Below are 16,685 nucleotides of genomic sequence, written 5' to 3'. Positions count from 1 at the left end.
AAGACTGTGCTCTGGAAAACACAAAGAATTTGGCAAGAGCAGGGTCTAGATTTCCCTGTCAAGTTTCCCATGAATTCAGGAGTTAACCCAAAATCCTGTGGGTCCAGTTCTCCTTATTGAGTTCATTTGTAAGGAATGTGTTTGTGCATTATGACTTTTAATGCAAAATGCACATAACTACTACAGTAATTTTTTTAAGTTTATTTATTTTGAGAGAGAGAATGTGTGCAGAGAAGGAGCAGAGAGAGAGAGAGAGAGAGAGAGAGAGAATCCCAAGCACAGAGCCCAGCGTGTGGCTCAAATTCATGAACCATGAAATCATGATATGAGCCAAAATCAAGAGTCAGATGCTCAACCGACTGAGCCACTCAGGTGCCCCTAGAATAAATTTTAAACACCAAGTTAGCATGTTTTGATTCCCAAGGTGATTTTTTCACTCTGGCAATTCATGTTTTAGGTAGGCCCCCCAAGTTCAGTGACCTTGTAGACTTAGAACCCATCTGAAATGTCCCTAGTGCTGATATACCTGTTTTGGATACTATATTTATCACAAGCTTGCACCTTGTATGACTTATGTTTGCTGCTTAAAAAATAGTCTATTTGTGGGGCGCCTGGGTGGCGCAGTCGGTTGAGCGTCCGACTTCAGCCAGGTCACGATCTCGCGGTCCGGGAGTTTGAGCCCCGCGTCAGGCTCTGGGCTGATGGCTCAGAGCCTGGAGCCTGTTTCCGATTCTGTGTCTCCCTCTCTCTCTGCCCCTCCCCCGTTCATGCTCTGTCTCTCTCTGTCCCAAAAATAAATAAACGTTGAAAAAAAAAATTAAAAAAAAAAAATAGTCTATTTGTGATTCCAATGAGAGGTAACACATAGTTAAACCATGGCAATAAGCTGAGTTTTATGCAACTTAATTCTCTCAGGATTCATAGTGTTTTATCATGTTTTGTTTTTTGTTTTGTTAACAGATAGCTTTTTCCATGTTCGCATTCTACTCTTAACATTTTTAGGCACAATAAAATTTACTTATTCCAGCCCTTCTCCTTCTAGATGAGATGAGCCTTTCAGGAACATGTCTTTAGGTATTAAATATCAAAGCGGTTACTCCATGAGTCATCATGCACTGTCTGTTGTGCCACCACGAATCACGAATAAAACCACTCAGTGATAATTGTTTCAAAGTATTTATAGATGAAATTGCTCTGTTATAGCTTGGGACCCACTGGTGTTTGGAGTAGGTATTCAGTTTCATAAACAGTGTAAATTGTTTTTGTCATCTAGAAAATAGTTCCCCTTTCACAAGAAGATTTTAAAATGTCTTCGGTCTTCTTAATTTAGTAGTAGTAATGATGCCTAGGGCTATTTTTGTCTTCAAATAATTTTTCCAACATTTTCAAAAATTTGAGCAGACCTAATTCACATATTTCACTTCCCACTCACTTATGCCTCTACATTAGGGCCCTACCTCTCTCCCATATGCCTGTTTATTATTTCCTTCTATATTCAAAAAACTTTTTCTAAGTCTCGTAAGGTGGCAGTTATTTTTAAAAAAAGGATTTGGTGTCCTCTTGGTGATTGAATAGCAAAACAGGGGGAAAAAGTGTCACATGTGTATCACATATACTGTTCCTTCCCCTTCCTCTACCTCCAAGGCAGAAGAGGTTGACTTGCCTCCCTTTCTTGCATATGCTTTTTGGACTTCTGGCTTCTCTTCTCCTTCAAGGCTACTCTTGAATGTGAATGTGTATGTTGGGAATTGGAGGAGCAATGGGAGTAGAGGCTTTGACAAGGAATAGGATAGAGCACTAAATAGAATATTGAGAAAAGATGAGCAAGAGAACGAATGGAATAGAAACAAGAAACTACTTTTTTACTAACCCTTACAGTTAAAGCCACAGAGTATTAGAACTGGGGGGGGGGGGGGGGATGTCGTACTCCTGTGATGACAGTAGCTTAACCTTAACAGATGCTCAATAAATGGATATTGAATTTAGACTGATCTCATTTTATGCGAGAAGAAATGGAATTGCGCAAAGATGTATTGCCCAGAACCATTCAACTAGTTAGTTGCAGAGCTGGGCCAGAACCTAAGTCCTCCAGTTTCTCAACCAGTTCCTTTTCTATTAGAAGCTACTATAATGACTGTTTTTGTTTATTTTTTAAATTTTTTTTCGACGTTTATTTATTTTGGGGACAGAGAGAGACAGAGCATGAACGGGGGAGGGGCAGAGAGAGAGGGAGACACAGAATCGGAAACAGGCTCCAGGCTCTGAGCCATCAGCCCAGAGCCCAACGCGGGGCTCGAACTCACGGAGCGCGAGATCGTGACCTGGCTGAAGTCCAACGCTTAACCGGCTGCGCCACCCAGGCGCCCCTGTTTTTGTTTATTTTTGTTTTTTGTTTTTGTTTTTACTCCTATCACCTGACACAGGGTAGGCATGAAATGTTTTATAGCATTTTATTATTTTTTTTCATCACCCCGCCCCCCCCCCCTTCCTTCCCCTCTGGTAACCATCAATTTATTCTCTGTGGTTAAAAGTCTTTTTCTTGGTTTGTCTCTCTCTCTCTCTTTTTTTTTCCTTTGCTTGTTTGTTTTGTTTCTTAAATTCCACATATGAGTGAGATCATATGGTATTTGTCTTTCTCTGACTTATTTCATTTAACATTATACTTTCTAGCTCTATCCATGTCGTTGCAAATGGCAAGATTTCGTTCTTTTTTATGGCTGAGTAATATTCCATTGTACTTTTTTTTTTTTTTTTTTTAATGTTCATTTATTTTTGAGACACATAGAGAGATACAGAGCATAAACCAGGGAGGGGCAGAGAGAGAAGGAGACACAGAATCCAAAGCAGACTCCAGGCTCTGAGCTGTCAGCACAGGGCTCTGTGGGGCTTGAACTCACAAGCCGTGAGATCATGACCTGAGCCAAAGACAGATGCTTAACAGACTGAGCCACCCAGGTGCCCCTCCATTGTACTTTAAAAAAAAAAATTTTTTTAATGTTTGTTTATTTTTGAGACAGAGAGAGAGCATGAATGGGGGAGGGTCAAATAGAGAGGGAGACACAGAATCTGAAGCAGGCTCCAGGCTCTGAACTATCAGCACAGAGCCTGACGTGGGGCTCGAACTCATGGACCGTGAGATCATGACCTAAGCCAAAGTTGGACGCTTAACCGACTGAGCCACCCAGGCGCCCCCATTGTACTTTTTTAATATCATTTTAGTTTAAGAAATGTTGAATACACCTGTATAATTTTTTTGAATGGCTGGTGGCACTTACTAGGTCTGTTTATGAATGGCAGTCTAGTAGAAAGAATAAGGATTTTGGAGTCAAACTAGGTCCAAATCTCTGCTTTGCCTGTTAGCACTTGGGCAAGTGTCTTAATCTTTCTAAACAGAGGCTTTAACATCTCAACAAATAGAGATAATAATAGCTACCACATGGTGTTGTTATAATAAATGAAATAAGGTTATTTGGAGTATTTAGTTTGGTATGTGGCATAAATCAAAGGCTTCAGTAAATATTTGTAAAATGAGTAAGGGGTAAGTATTACTGTATTGATCTCACTCCTGGGGAGTCAACATACTTTACCTTTCAGATGTGTCCTGTTCTTTACAGACATGTATCCTTATTGCCATAGTTAAACTGCAGTTTTGCTAACTTCTTTTTGTGTAGAAATTTCCGCTTCAGCTACCTCACAACCTTTTAATTTTTTTTAATTCCAGATTAATCCATGGAGGACAGTTGTTAAATGGATTGGCAGGTCCAACGGTAATGAATGCAGCTCCATTTCTCTCTACGACGTGGTTTTCTGCAGATGAACGGGCCACTGCCACAGCCATTGCATCAATGCTCAGTTATCTTGGTGGAGCATGTGCATTTTTAGTTGGGCCACTTGTTGTTCCAGCCCCCAATGGAACATCACCTCTTCTTGCTTCAGAGACTAGCAGGACCCACATTAAAGATCTCATAGAGACTGTATTATATGCAGGTATTTTAAAGTTTATTTTCTTCCCGCTCTACTTTGTCTTTTATCCCAGTAATCTTCACTCCACTCTGTACACCAGATCACTTCCTACGAAATACTTAGGAGTTCCAAAACATACATATACACGCATGTTTTTCTTGTCATATAATATGGAGATGCCTATTTAAAACTTACCCTTTCTAAGAAGTTATTAAGTTTAAAATGTATTATTGCTACATGGAAGTTTATTCCTTAATTTTTCTCTTCCCATCTGTTTACAATTAAGCACTGTATAACACATTGTCTAGTGTCTTTTCTAGATATCTTATCGGAATATAAAATTACTGGTAGCTGGCAAGCCCATTTTCTCCCTTGCCATTTCCCTGCTCTTCTCTGACCTGGTATACATAGGTCACCCACAGTTTATTCTCTTCTCCACTTCCTATTCTCTGTATGTTGGTCTATTAATAAGGGGTATTGACCTTTCCAAAACATCTTCTTGGTACTTTCTTTTTATTTCTAGAGTCAAGTTCTAGTCTGCTCTTCTATTACAGTCTCTTAACAGATCTCCTTAAATACATCTCCCTCGCTGTATGCCTATTTGTTATTTTCTTCTGCATTCAGAAAACTTTTTATAAGTTTTACTATATACTCAGCACTGTGCTAAGCACTGAGAATTGGTAAGGTCACTGATAAGACAGTTGCAGTACAAATAGACATACAGAGCCTGAGAAGCCTAACCTACCTGAGATTGGAGGGAACTTGAGGAGTCAGGGAAGGCTTCACCAAGACTGTGATAATTAAACAAAGTTCAGAATTTCATAGGAGTTCAGCAAGTGTTCCAGTGAGGTAGGGTATTCCGTATAGAAGGAATAACCACTGCAAAGGCAGATACGGTATGAGAGAACTCAATATGTCCAGAGAACTGCACATAATTTAATATGGCTGAAGTAGTGTAAATATGTGTCTTTGCATATAGGTAACAAGTGGCAGAAAATGAGGCTAGAAGGATAAGGAACTATATTATGATGAACTTTTTATTAATTTATTCACTTATTAAGTGAACAGATATATTTTGACCTCCTATATATCTGTCCCTGTGCTAGGCACTGAGGTAGACATGATTCCTGCTCTCACAGAACTTACAGTGTCCCAAAGGAACAGACAGGTAAACAGCTGTAAAATAGGGTAGTAAGTGCTATAAATGAAGGCTGACAATTGTTCTGAGACCTCAGAGGAGGAGGACCTAACCTAGATTTTAAAGGTCAAGTAGAGCTTCCTGATGATGCAGCACCTAAGTTGGAGCCTGAAGGATGATAGGGAGTTAGCCAAATACAATGGGTAGGAGGAACAATATACTAGAAAGAGAGAGAGAAAGAGAGAGAGCCATGGAGGAGAAGCCCAGTAAGGGGTGAGAGCCTGCTATCTTCAAGCAACTCAAAGCCCAGAGTGGCTTAGACTCGGTGAGAGTAGTGACAGATAAAGCTAGAGAGGTAAGCCAGGCCATACAAGCCTTCTAAGCAGGGCTAAAGGGTTTGAAATTCACTATATTGTAGGCAAACGCCACACTCTGAAGAATTTTACATTAGAGAGTTATGCAGTGATATTTACATTTCAAAATATGTTTTAGAGGGAATAAAACAAAAGCAGAGGTTGCGGTATATATAAAGTATTTAATCCCCCCCCCCACCTTAAACAACTCCTTTTAAAGGAAAAAAAATTGAAATTAAAAAAAAATTTTTAATGTTTATTTCTGAGAGAGAGAGAAAGAGAGAACATGAGCAGGTGAAGGTCAGAGAGAGAGAGGGAAACAAACAATCCAAAGCAGGCTTCAGGCTCTGAGCTGTCAGCACAGAGCCTGACGCAGGGCTCGAATTCGTGAACCGTGAGATCATGACCTGAACCGAAACTAAGAGTCAGATGCTTAACCAACTTAACCAGTCATGAGCCCTAAAAACTTTTGTGTTTGAAAGGATATCCATCAACAAAGTGAAAAGACAGCTTGCTTTGGGAATGGGAGAAAATAGTAGCAAATCATATATCTGATAAAGGACTTATATCCAGAATATATAGAGAGCTCTTAAAACTCAACAATAAAAAGACAACCCAATTAGAAAATGGGCAAAGGACTCAAAACTTCTCCATAGAAAAAATATATATGGCCAACAAGCCCATAAAAGATGCTTGTCATTAGTCATTAGGGAAATACAAATCAAAACCATAATGAGATACACTTCACATCCAGCAGGATGCTATAATCAATAAAATAGGATGGGGCACTGGCTGGCTCAGGTGGTAGAGCATGTGACTCTTGATCTCGAGGTTGTGAGTTCAAGCCCCACACTGCGTGGGGAGGTTTACTTAAAATCTATTTTAAAAAGTGGGAAATAAATGTTGGTAAAAAAGTAGCAAAATGGGAACCTTCATATATTGCTAGTAGCAGAATAAAATGGTACAATCACATTGGAAACAGTTTGGGCAGTTCTTCGAAGTGTTAAATATATATTATCATATGATCTAACAATTGCATCTCTAGGTATATACCCAAGTGAAGTAAAAATATATCCATGCAAAAATTTATACACAAATGTTTGTAGTAGCATCATTCATAATAGCCAAAAAGTGGAAACAATCCAAATGTCTATTAACTAACTGAATAAAAAATGTACTTCATCTGTCCAATGGAATATTATTTGGCAATGAACAAGAATAAAAGTACTGATACATGCTCCAACATACTTGAACCTTGAAAACATTATGTTAAGTAAAAAATGCTGGTTACAAAGACCACACATGTGGTATGATTCCATTTATATGAGATGTCCATTATACTCAAATCCATAGAAACTGGAAGGTAAACGAGTGATTGCCTAGGGCTGGGAGATTTGGGAATGGGGAATGGATACAGAGTTTCTTTGGAGGATGATGAAAAGGTTCTAAAATTGATTGTGGTGATGGTTACACAATTCTGTGAGTATACTAAAAAATGTATCTCTGGGGGCGCCTGGATGGCTCAGTCGGTTGAGCGGCTGACTTTGGCGCAGGTCATGATCTCACGGTCCATGAGTTCGAGCCCCGCATCAGGCTCTGTGCTGACAGCTCAGAGCCTGGAGCCTGCTTCAGATTCTGTGTCTCCCTCTCTCTGACCCTCCCCCGTTCATGCTCTGTCTCTCTCTGTCTCAAAAATAAATAAACGTTAAAAAGTGTATCTCTGAAGCTCTTTGCAAAAATGCCAACAGAAAGATGGGTCAAAAATGTCAATAGAATGTGAACAAGGCAATCCCAGAAGAAGAAATACTAATGGTCAATAAGTGTGTAGAAGATGCTCATTCATTGTTGTTAATCAAAAGATCTGCAAATTAAAACAATTCATTATCTTCTTATTGCTCCTCAGTCTAACAGAGAACAAAGACATCTTCTATGGTTAAATTCCTTATAGGAATATTGTACCTTTTGCTCAGAATATAATAGCCCTAGAATCATAAGTATCCAACTGAAAAGACTCTAGAAATCACTTAGTCCAGTCCCTTTATTGACCACAAAGAATAAAGAATTCATCCAAATTACATTAATTAATGGTACAGGCAGGTCTCTATTCCAAGTTTCTTAACTTTTCTATTTGAGTCTTGCTTTTCTACTAAATTGGACATAACAGAAGTTGGGATTTACATGTGCCAAAACTCTGGAGGGAATGATCAGGACTGCAAGGAACTTTTCCTTGTTAATAGTGCCAAACTAACATTGTTTGGATGTTCGTTTTACTTCTAATCGCTTAATATTCTATATTAGCAAGTCTTTTTATTCGTTAAGTTTTGCTCTCTTATTTTTGGATGCTTTCCTGTTTTGTTCAAATTCCCCATACAGCCTATAAATTCAGTCTTTCCTAAACTGTGCTTCAGAATATCCAGTCATTGATCAAATAAACCAATTAAACTGATTGGATCTGTTAGGCATCTGACTTTGGCTCAGGTCATGACCTCACAGTTAGTGAGTTCTAGCCCTGCATCAGGCTCTACAGTGACAGTGTGGAGCCTGCCTGGGATTTTCTCTCTCTGTCCCACCCCCACTTGTTCTTTCTCTCTCTCTCTCTTTCTCTCTCTCTCTCTCTCTCTCAAAAATAAAGAACCTTAAAAAAAACAAAAAACAAAACCCTTCTCCTAGCCTGTTCCTACAATTTCTGTATCATATACTTTCTTTCTGATTACAGTACTTATTAATCAACCTAGATCTGTTTCAAAGGCTTATAGTACAGTACTGTTGATTTTTCATGTTTTCTCCATAGAATAATATTTGTTTACTGTCTCAATCTTTTCATCTATGTGGTATACCATTGTATGACTTCTTACCAGACTTTTCACGGGCTAAAATTTATATCTTTACATATCTATTTTTTTTCCACAAGACTGAACTATCTTGGCTAGATACTGTATTTTGCTTATCTTTTTATGCATAGAGCTTAGTTGATGATTTGTTAGATAAGTAAATACTTGAAACATTGAACTTTTTATGTTATCTGGTTAACATTTTATTCTTTTTTTTCTTCCCTACCCCCAGAATTTGGAGTTGTCTGCTTACTATTTTCTGCAACACTAGCTTATTTCCCACCCCGGCCTCCACTTCCTCCCAGTGTTGCTGCAGCTAGCCAGCGACTGAGTTATCGGCGGAGCTTTTGTAGATTATTAAGGTAAATATACTTTAAGTCACAGAGTGGTTTTGATCAGTACCTTCAAGATAATTTCACATTTAGTTAAGGTCATTTTGCAAATTGATTGCAAATAATTGATAAAATACTGATTAAAACCTCTATAAGTTTTGCCTTTTCTACATGCCACCAATGCTATTATTACTTAATCTTTTAAAAAATCAAACTTTTATTGAAATAATTTTATAAGGAAATATCACATAATAGTATCTGTGGAATCATGGATTTTATGTGTTTATTATATTTTTCATAATATTTAAGGTTTTTGTTCGTTATGTATTTCTTAGTTCACATTAAAATAAACAAGTACTTGGGGCGCCTGGGTGGCGCAGTCGGTTAAGCGTCCGACTTCAGCCAGGTCACGATCTTGCGGTCCGTGAGTTCGAGCCCCGCGTCGGGCTCTGGGCTGATGGCTCAGAGCCTGGAGCCTGTTTCCGATTCTGTGTCTCCCTCTCTCTCTGCCCCTCCCCCGTTCATGCTCTGTCTCTCTCTGTCCCAAAAATAAATAAAAACGTTGAAAAAAAAATTTAAAAAAAATAAAAATAAAAATAAAATAAAATAAACAAGTACTAGTCAGTACAAAGTGAATAAAATATATAAGGTTTATTTACAGCTCCCCTAAAATTAATCATCTCATGCCGGGATCATACTTTTAAAACTTACTATTTTATTTTATTGATACAACTTAACTGTAATTTTATTAAACTCTACCCTTGAATGTTCAATTGCCCAGTACTAAATTTAATTCTTTGAATATATAGACTATCACTGGTGATTATGATTTGCAGTTGGGCTGCTAGAACTTATCTTTTGAATTTTTTTCTCAGTTTGTTGTGATGAGTTTTTATTGATTCATCAGCAACTCTCTGGTTGGTTCTTTCTCTTCTTTTTTTTCTGCCTCCTATCAGTGGTAAGTTCCTTGTGGCCAAGAACTATGTCTTTATAGCCACTTTAGTAATATTGTCCAGTAGGAATGTAATATGAGCCACATATGTAATTTTAAATTTTCTAATAGCCTCATTAAAAAAAGTAAAAGAAACCAGTAAAATTAATTTCAATAGCATATTTTATTTAACCCAGTATATCAGAAGTATTATTTAAAAAAAATTTTTTTTTAACGTTTATTTATTTTTGAGACAGAGAGAGACAGAGCATGAACGGGGGAGGGTCAGAGAGAGGGAGACACAGATTCTGAAACAGGCTCCAGGCTCTGAGCTGTCAGCACTGAGCCCGACGCGGGGCTCGAACTCACAAACCGCGAGATCATGACCTGAGCTGAAGTCGGCTGCTTAACCGACTGAGCCACCCAGGCGCCCCCAGAAGTATTATTTTAATATGTAATAAATATTCAAAATTATTGAGATTTTTTTATGTTCTTTTATTCGAACCAAAGTTTTGAAATCTAGTTGTATACTTTTACACTTAAAGCATATCACAATTCAGATGCTAGATTTTCATTAGAAATAGTCTGCATTGAAATTTCATTAAATTTAATTTCATTAAATTTTTTACCTGAAAAAGTTTTCATCGAGCAGTCTCGCACGTTGCACTACTTATCTAAAGTTCAAAGTAACTTTGCAATATTTCAAATTTTGAATCAACACATCGTTGATATTTGAAAAATCTTATATTCTACAAGCAATTGTTGGGGCTTTAATGGAAGATCTTTTACTTCCATAAAATAGATATAAAATTTTTTTCTTTATCATTTTTAACAAAATTATCATAGCTAACATAACAATTTCTTTTACCATCCCTCCATCTAAAAATGATTTTCTTTTTGGAGGAGCCAAGATGGCGGAACAGCATGGAAGTTTTTTTAGCGTGTCACGTCCATAAAAGACAGCCAGATCAACACTAAAAATGGTTTTCTTTTTGTGCAGGAACCCAAACCGTTTTATAACTGGCCAAAGTTATAAGTCCGATCTGTTTTTTTTTTTTTTTTTTTTTTTTTTTTATTTTTGGGACAGAGAGAGACAGAGCATGAACGGGGGAGGGGCAGAGAGAGAGGGAGACACAGAATCGGAAACAGGCTCCAGGCTCTGAGCCATCAGCCCAGAGCCCGACGCGGGGCTCGAACTCACGGAGCGCGAGATCGTGACCTGGCTGAAGTCGGACGCTTAACCGACTGCGCCACCCAGGCGCCCCCCGATCTGTTTTAAAAAACTGTTTTTTAATGTTTTTTGGACATTTAATTCCGGTTTTGGACAACTAATTTTTTTTATTCCTTTTTGACTGATGAAAAGGAGCTTCCTATAAAATTTACTCTGTATCTGTTGAACATGTCCCTTATTATCCACTTAATGGTCTTTCAAATTTTTTACACAGCATTCATTTTGCTCTGCTGCAACAGATTGCAGTTCCCATTCATTGTGAAATTTACAACATACTTTCTTCTACTTTCTTATTTTTTTTCATAAGATATTCAAATAAAGTACAATGTTACCTCTATGTGGAACAAAAATACTGAGAACTGAGTCAGTTCACCGACACCAAGATCAGTGGTAGGTTGTAATACTAGAAACAACACATGCTACACCCACACATTACAATAAAATCTTACTCGGTGCAGTTAAAGTGAAATGTAGTCCTACCAAAACAAAAATAAAGTTGTGATTAGTGGGAAAGTACTTTTCACTGCTCCTGTTTTTTAAGTTTGGTTTAGGTTAATTACAATGAAATAAAATGAAAAATTCAGTTCCTCAGTTGCACTAGCCACGTTTCATGTGTTCAATGGCCACATGTGGCTAGTGGCTACCAAGTTAGACAACACAGCCATGCAACATTGTTTTTCAAACTTTGGTTCACAGCCAACTAATTAGTAGGTTGACCACCTTAAAAAAAAAAAAAAGAAAAGAAAAAGTAGAATGAAATTAGAATGGAAATATTATTGTATCACCTGTAGTAAGAATACATATTTTTTGTGAGACTTTTGTTTCACAATCTATGTCTGTGTATGTGGGTAGATCACAATATATTTCTTGCTTTGGAGTACAGAGAAAAGCTTTTTTCTGGAGTACAGAAAACCGCAACTCCTGGCACCAAAGTGGCTCAGTTAGTTAGGCACCCGACTCTTGATTTTGGCTCAAGTCATCATATCCTCGTTTGTGGGGTCGAGCCCCATGTCATGCCCTGTGCTGACAGTACAGAGCCTGCTTGGGATTCTCTCTCTCCCTCCCCGTCCCCCACTCATGTGTTCTCTCTCTCTCTCTTCTCTCTCTCTCTCAAGATAAATAAATAAACTTAAAAAAAGAAGAAGCCATATCTCTACAGGGGGGCCTGGTTGGCTCAGTCAGTAGAGCATCTAACTCGATCTCAGGGTTGTGAGTTCAAGCCCCACACTGGGCGTGGAGCCTACTTTAACAACAACAACAACAACAACAACAACAAAATACATGTCTACAGCACTTAGTATATTCCCTTACATGTAAGAGGCAAATTAAATATTAGTGAAATTGAATGGTGATCAGTGGCACATATTTGTAAAATAACAGTTTAAAATGATGGTTATTTTAAGTTTATTTATTTTGAGAAAGAGCATGAGCAGGGGAGGGCAGAGAGAGAGTGAGAGTGAGAATCCCAAGCAAGCTCTGCAGTGTCAGTGCAGAGCCTGATATGGGGCTCGAACCCACAAACTGCAAGACCATGACCTGAGCAGAAACCAAGAGCCAGACGCCCAACCAACTGAGCCACCCAGGCACTCCTAAAATGATGGGGTTTTTAAATGCTATTTAAGTTTTTCTCCATACAACACCAGAGATTAGATAGCAATTAATAAGGCTGGAGAGGTAGCTTAGGCTATCTTATGCCATACTAATAATTTGGATTAGTCTATAGAAAATGAGGGGTCACTGAAGGATTTTAAGCTAAGGAGTTAGGTAAAAAATTATTCTGACAAGGAAAAACAACCTAAAATTATCACTCTGGCCAAAGTATATACCCTGGATTTGCTTCTAATTACTCTACCATTGAGATCTTTATTCTCTGTTTGAACTATAAAGGATAAGATCTTTCCTCTCTATAAAAAACCCTTTTCACCAATACCTAACATTCCTTTGTTTCTTCCATTATGTGTCTGTTTATTCTGCAGGATTGCCCGCTTCTCCCTTTAGGCTCTCTAGGGTACTTTTTTGGACCTGCCATGCCCCATTCCCCTAGCCTATCAATGTAATTTTCTCTGGCCTTTCAAAGGACACTTGAAGTCATTACTTTCTGGATTAATCAGAATAACTAACTAGATTCTAATTCCCTTGTCTGGGGAAACAACAAAATCACTGGTTATGCTCCAAAGTTTTCAACGCTGTTATTTATTTATTATCCACATGATTCCCACGTCTTACTATGTGTTTAACCTGTGTAACCTGAGTGAGCCTTCCTCTCCCTTTATACATTACTTTAATGTTTGATGATAGTGGTTGTTGTCTTTGCCTTTTAGACTCAAGAGTGGAGAGCTGAGTTGATGTGTTTCTTCAGGGCACAGGAACGCATTTATTCATTCATTTATTCATTTGTTCATTTATTTATATTTCCCACTCCCATTTCCCTCCCCCTACCCAGGCTACCTCTCAAATGCATTTAATCTTTATTTTTCGTTTATTTAATTAATTTTATTTTGTAATACATGTTTTGTAGCATCTGTGTTTAATTTATCCAAATGATGGGACATTATGTATCTCAGTCTGAGTTTTTTTCACTAAATGATATATGTTTTTTTTAAATAACTTTTCATTTTTGGAAGTTATAGTAATATACAAAGGTAGAATAGTATAACCCCCATATGTCCATAACCCAATGGGAACAGTCACTGATTTATACCCAATATTGTTTCATCTGTAATCCACCCACTCCTCCACTTCTTGTATTATGAAGCAAATCCAAGATGACCAATCAGCCATAAACATTTCAATATGTGTAATATATGTTAGAAAGGTGGGGACTCTTTTAACACTAGTTTGCTAATATCAGATCAATGCTTAAATTTCCAACTGTCTCATAAGTGTTTTTTTAACAATTTGAGTCAGAATCCAAATTTGGTTCATGCATTGCACTTGGTTCAAATGCCTTATAACCTATAGGTTTCCTTTCTTTTTTTAATTTTTATTATTTTTTTTAAATTTTTTTTTTCAACGTTTATTTATTTTTGGGACAGAGAGAGACAGAGCATGAACGGGGGAGGGGCAGAGAGAGAGGAAGACACAGAATCGGAAACAGGCTCCAGGCTCTGAGCCATCAGCCCAGAGCCTGACGCGGGGCTCGAACTCATGGACCGCGAGATCGTGACCTGGCTGAAGTCGGACGCTTAACCGACTGCGCCACCCAGGCGCCCCTATAGGTTTCCTTTCTATCTCACTTTTTTCCTTGTAATTCATTTATAGAAGAGCCAGCTCTTTTGTCCCCAAGGTCTGGATTTCGTTGATTGCCTCCTTGTGATAGAGTTTGCCATGTTCCTCTGTCCTTTGTATTTTCTATAAATTGTTAGAGCTATGTTATGATTTGGAGTTTTATTTGGTTTTACAAGACTACTTCACAGGTGATGCTACTTTTTTCCATCAGGAGGCACATGATGTCTGGATAGCTCTCATTTTGTGATATTAGCACTCCATTTTCTTTTCTTTTTTTTTTTTTTAATTTTTTTAATGTTTATTTTCAAGAGAGAGAGAGAGACAGCATAAGCAGAGGAGGGGCAGAGAGAGAGGAAGACACAGAATCTGAAGCAGGCTCCAGGCTCTGAGCTGTCAGCACAGAGCCCGATGAAGGGCTTGAACTCATGACCCGTGAGATCATGACCTGAGCCAAAGTCAGACGCTTAACCAACTGAGCCACCCAGGTGCCCCAGCACTCCATTTTCAAGATGCATCCCTATTGCTGTGTTTTTTGTGTTTTTTTTTTTTTTTTGTACTCTGTAGTATGAAACCTTCACATTTTATGTACCCCCTCTGGCTGTGTGTCCAGATTGCCTCCAATTCATTGTCACCACAAATACTGCAATGACATTCTAATATGAGTCACCATGGACCTGAGAATTTCCTTGGAAAATAGATTCCATGGGAGGATGGTGGGGTCGTAAGATATTTTAAGCTTGATTTGCCAAGTATTGCCAGATTTTCCTAAAAAATGCCTCCCCCAGGGGCGCCTGGGTGGCGTAGTCGGTTAAGCGTCCGACTTCAACCAGGTCACGATCTCACGGTCCGTGAGTTCGAGCCCCGCGTCGGGCTCTGGGCGGATGGCTCAGAGCCTGGAGCCTGTTTCCGATTCTGTGTCTCCCTCTCTCTCTGCCCCTCGCCCGTTCATGCTCTGTCTCTCTCTGTCCCAAAAAGAAATAAACGTTGAAAAAAAAAAAAAAATTTAAAAAAAAAAAAAAATGCCTCCCCTTATCCATACCTCGATCAGCAGTGCCTATTTCCCTGCATGCCTACCAAACTTGGTATGATTCATCTTCCTAATTTTTGCCAGTCTAATAGATATGAACTAATATATCTTTTGTTTAATTTGCATTAATAAGTTAGAGACTCTCATGATGTGATAGCTTGCCTTATGGGTTTCATCTACTATAAATTCCTCTTCATAGCTTCTCTCCATTTCCTAATGGTAGTTGTTTTCCTATCTTTTTCTTAACGATTTACATATTCTAGGTATAAGCTCCTTGTATATTAAAAAATTCCAAGTATCTATTCCCATTCTTTCATCTGCCTACAAATTTTATTGATGGACTCCTTAATTATCAACTTTCTGGTTTTATCTTTTACATTTAGGTATTCAACCCACCTAGAATCTACCTTAGTATGTGATGTTATCTAATGATGCAGGAGTTTTAGGGTTTTTTTCCCATAGAAGAAACTAGCACTACTTACTGAACAATTGTTAGCAGTTTGTTAGCCCTCTATTCTCCTCCATTGTGCTAGTTCTTGAGCTATTCCCATACTACTTTTATTATGGCCCTGCAGCTTGTCTTTTTTTTTTTTTTAATGTTTATTTATTTTTGAGAGAGAGACTGAGTGCGAGTGGGGGAGGGGCAGAGAGAGAGGGAGGCACAGAATCTGAGGCAGGCTCACAGAGCCTGATGCGGGGCTCAAACCCATGAACCATGAGATCCTGACCTGTGCTGAAGTCCGATGCTTAACCAACTGAGCCACCCAGGCACCCTAGTTTATCTTGGTAGGATAAGGGCTTCCTTTTTCATATTTTTTAGAAGATAAGTTAGCTTTCCAAGGACTTTTTTTCTTCCATATAAACTTTAGAGCATGTTTCTTAAGTTTCTAAAAAAATTCAACTGGAACTTTAATAATGATTACATTAAATTTATAGATTAATTTGAGATCAGTTGACAGTATGGATGATCTCTCCATCTATTTAGATCATTTTCTATGCCCTTAAAGGTCACTTCCTCCTCCCCTCCCCCCCCCCCCCAGAGATTTTGGACTTTCCTAGCTATTGTTAATAGTATGTAATTTTTATTACATTTTTTAAATTAAGCTTTTTATTTTTGAGATACTTACAGATTCACATGTAGTTGTAGGAAATAATACAGAAAGATAATGTGGGCTCTTTACCCAGTTTCCCCCAATGATAATATCTTACAAAACTGTTGATAGTCAAGGTACAGAACATTTCCATCACCACAAGGATTCCTTTTTTTTGTCCTTTAGTAGCCATATCTACTTCTTAACCCCTGGCAAACACTGATCTCTTCTCCATTACTATAATGTCAGTTCAAGAATGTTATATAAATGGAATAATATAGTACATAAATTTTGCGATTGGTTTAAAAAATAGAAAGAGATGCAAACCAGGAAACAGACTCTTAACTGTAGAGAACAAATTGAGGGTTACTAGAGGGGGGTGGGGGGGATGGGTTAAATGGGTGATGGGCATTAAGGAGGATACTTGTGATGAGCACTGGGTATTGTATGTAAGTGATGAATCACTAAATCCTACACCTAAAACTAATATTGTATGTTAACTAACTAGAATTAAAAAAAAAAAAAAAACATAATTCTCTAGAGAGTTATCCAGGGTGTTT

At 38.1% G+C, this 16,685-nt stretch overlaps 1 protein-coding gene across 1 annotated transcript in view; it reads left to right on the top strand.

Moving 5' to 3' along the window:
* SLC49A4 (solute carrier family 49 member 4) overlaps positions 1-16,685 on the top strand; it is a 94,945-nt gene that overhangs the window by 24,026 nt on the left and 54,234 nt on the right. The window contains exons 3-4 of the mRNA XM_025914012.2: positions 3,722-3,987; positions 8,518-8,647. Coding sequence (XP_025769797.1) covers positions 3,722-3,987; positions 8,518-8,647 — 396 coding nt within the window. The remainder of the gene's footprint in view (positions 1-3,721; positions 3,988-8,517; positions 8,648-16,685) is intronic.

Source organism: Puma concolor, chromosome C2 (assembly GCF_028749965.1).
Source record: "Puma concolor isolate L17-30 chromosome C2, mPumCon1.1.hap2, whole genome shotgun sequence".
NCBI lineage: Eukaryota > Metazoa > Chordata > Mammalia > Carnivora > Felidae > Puma > Puma concolor.
The sequence above is the reverse complement of the archived record's forward strand: the minus strand, read 5'-3'. Positions and strand labels throughout refer to the sequence as shown.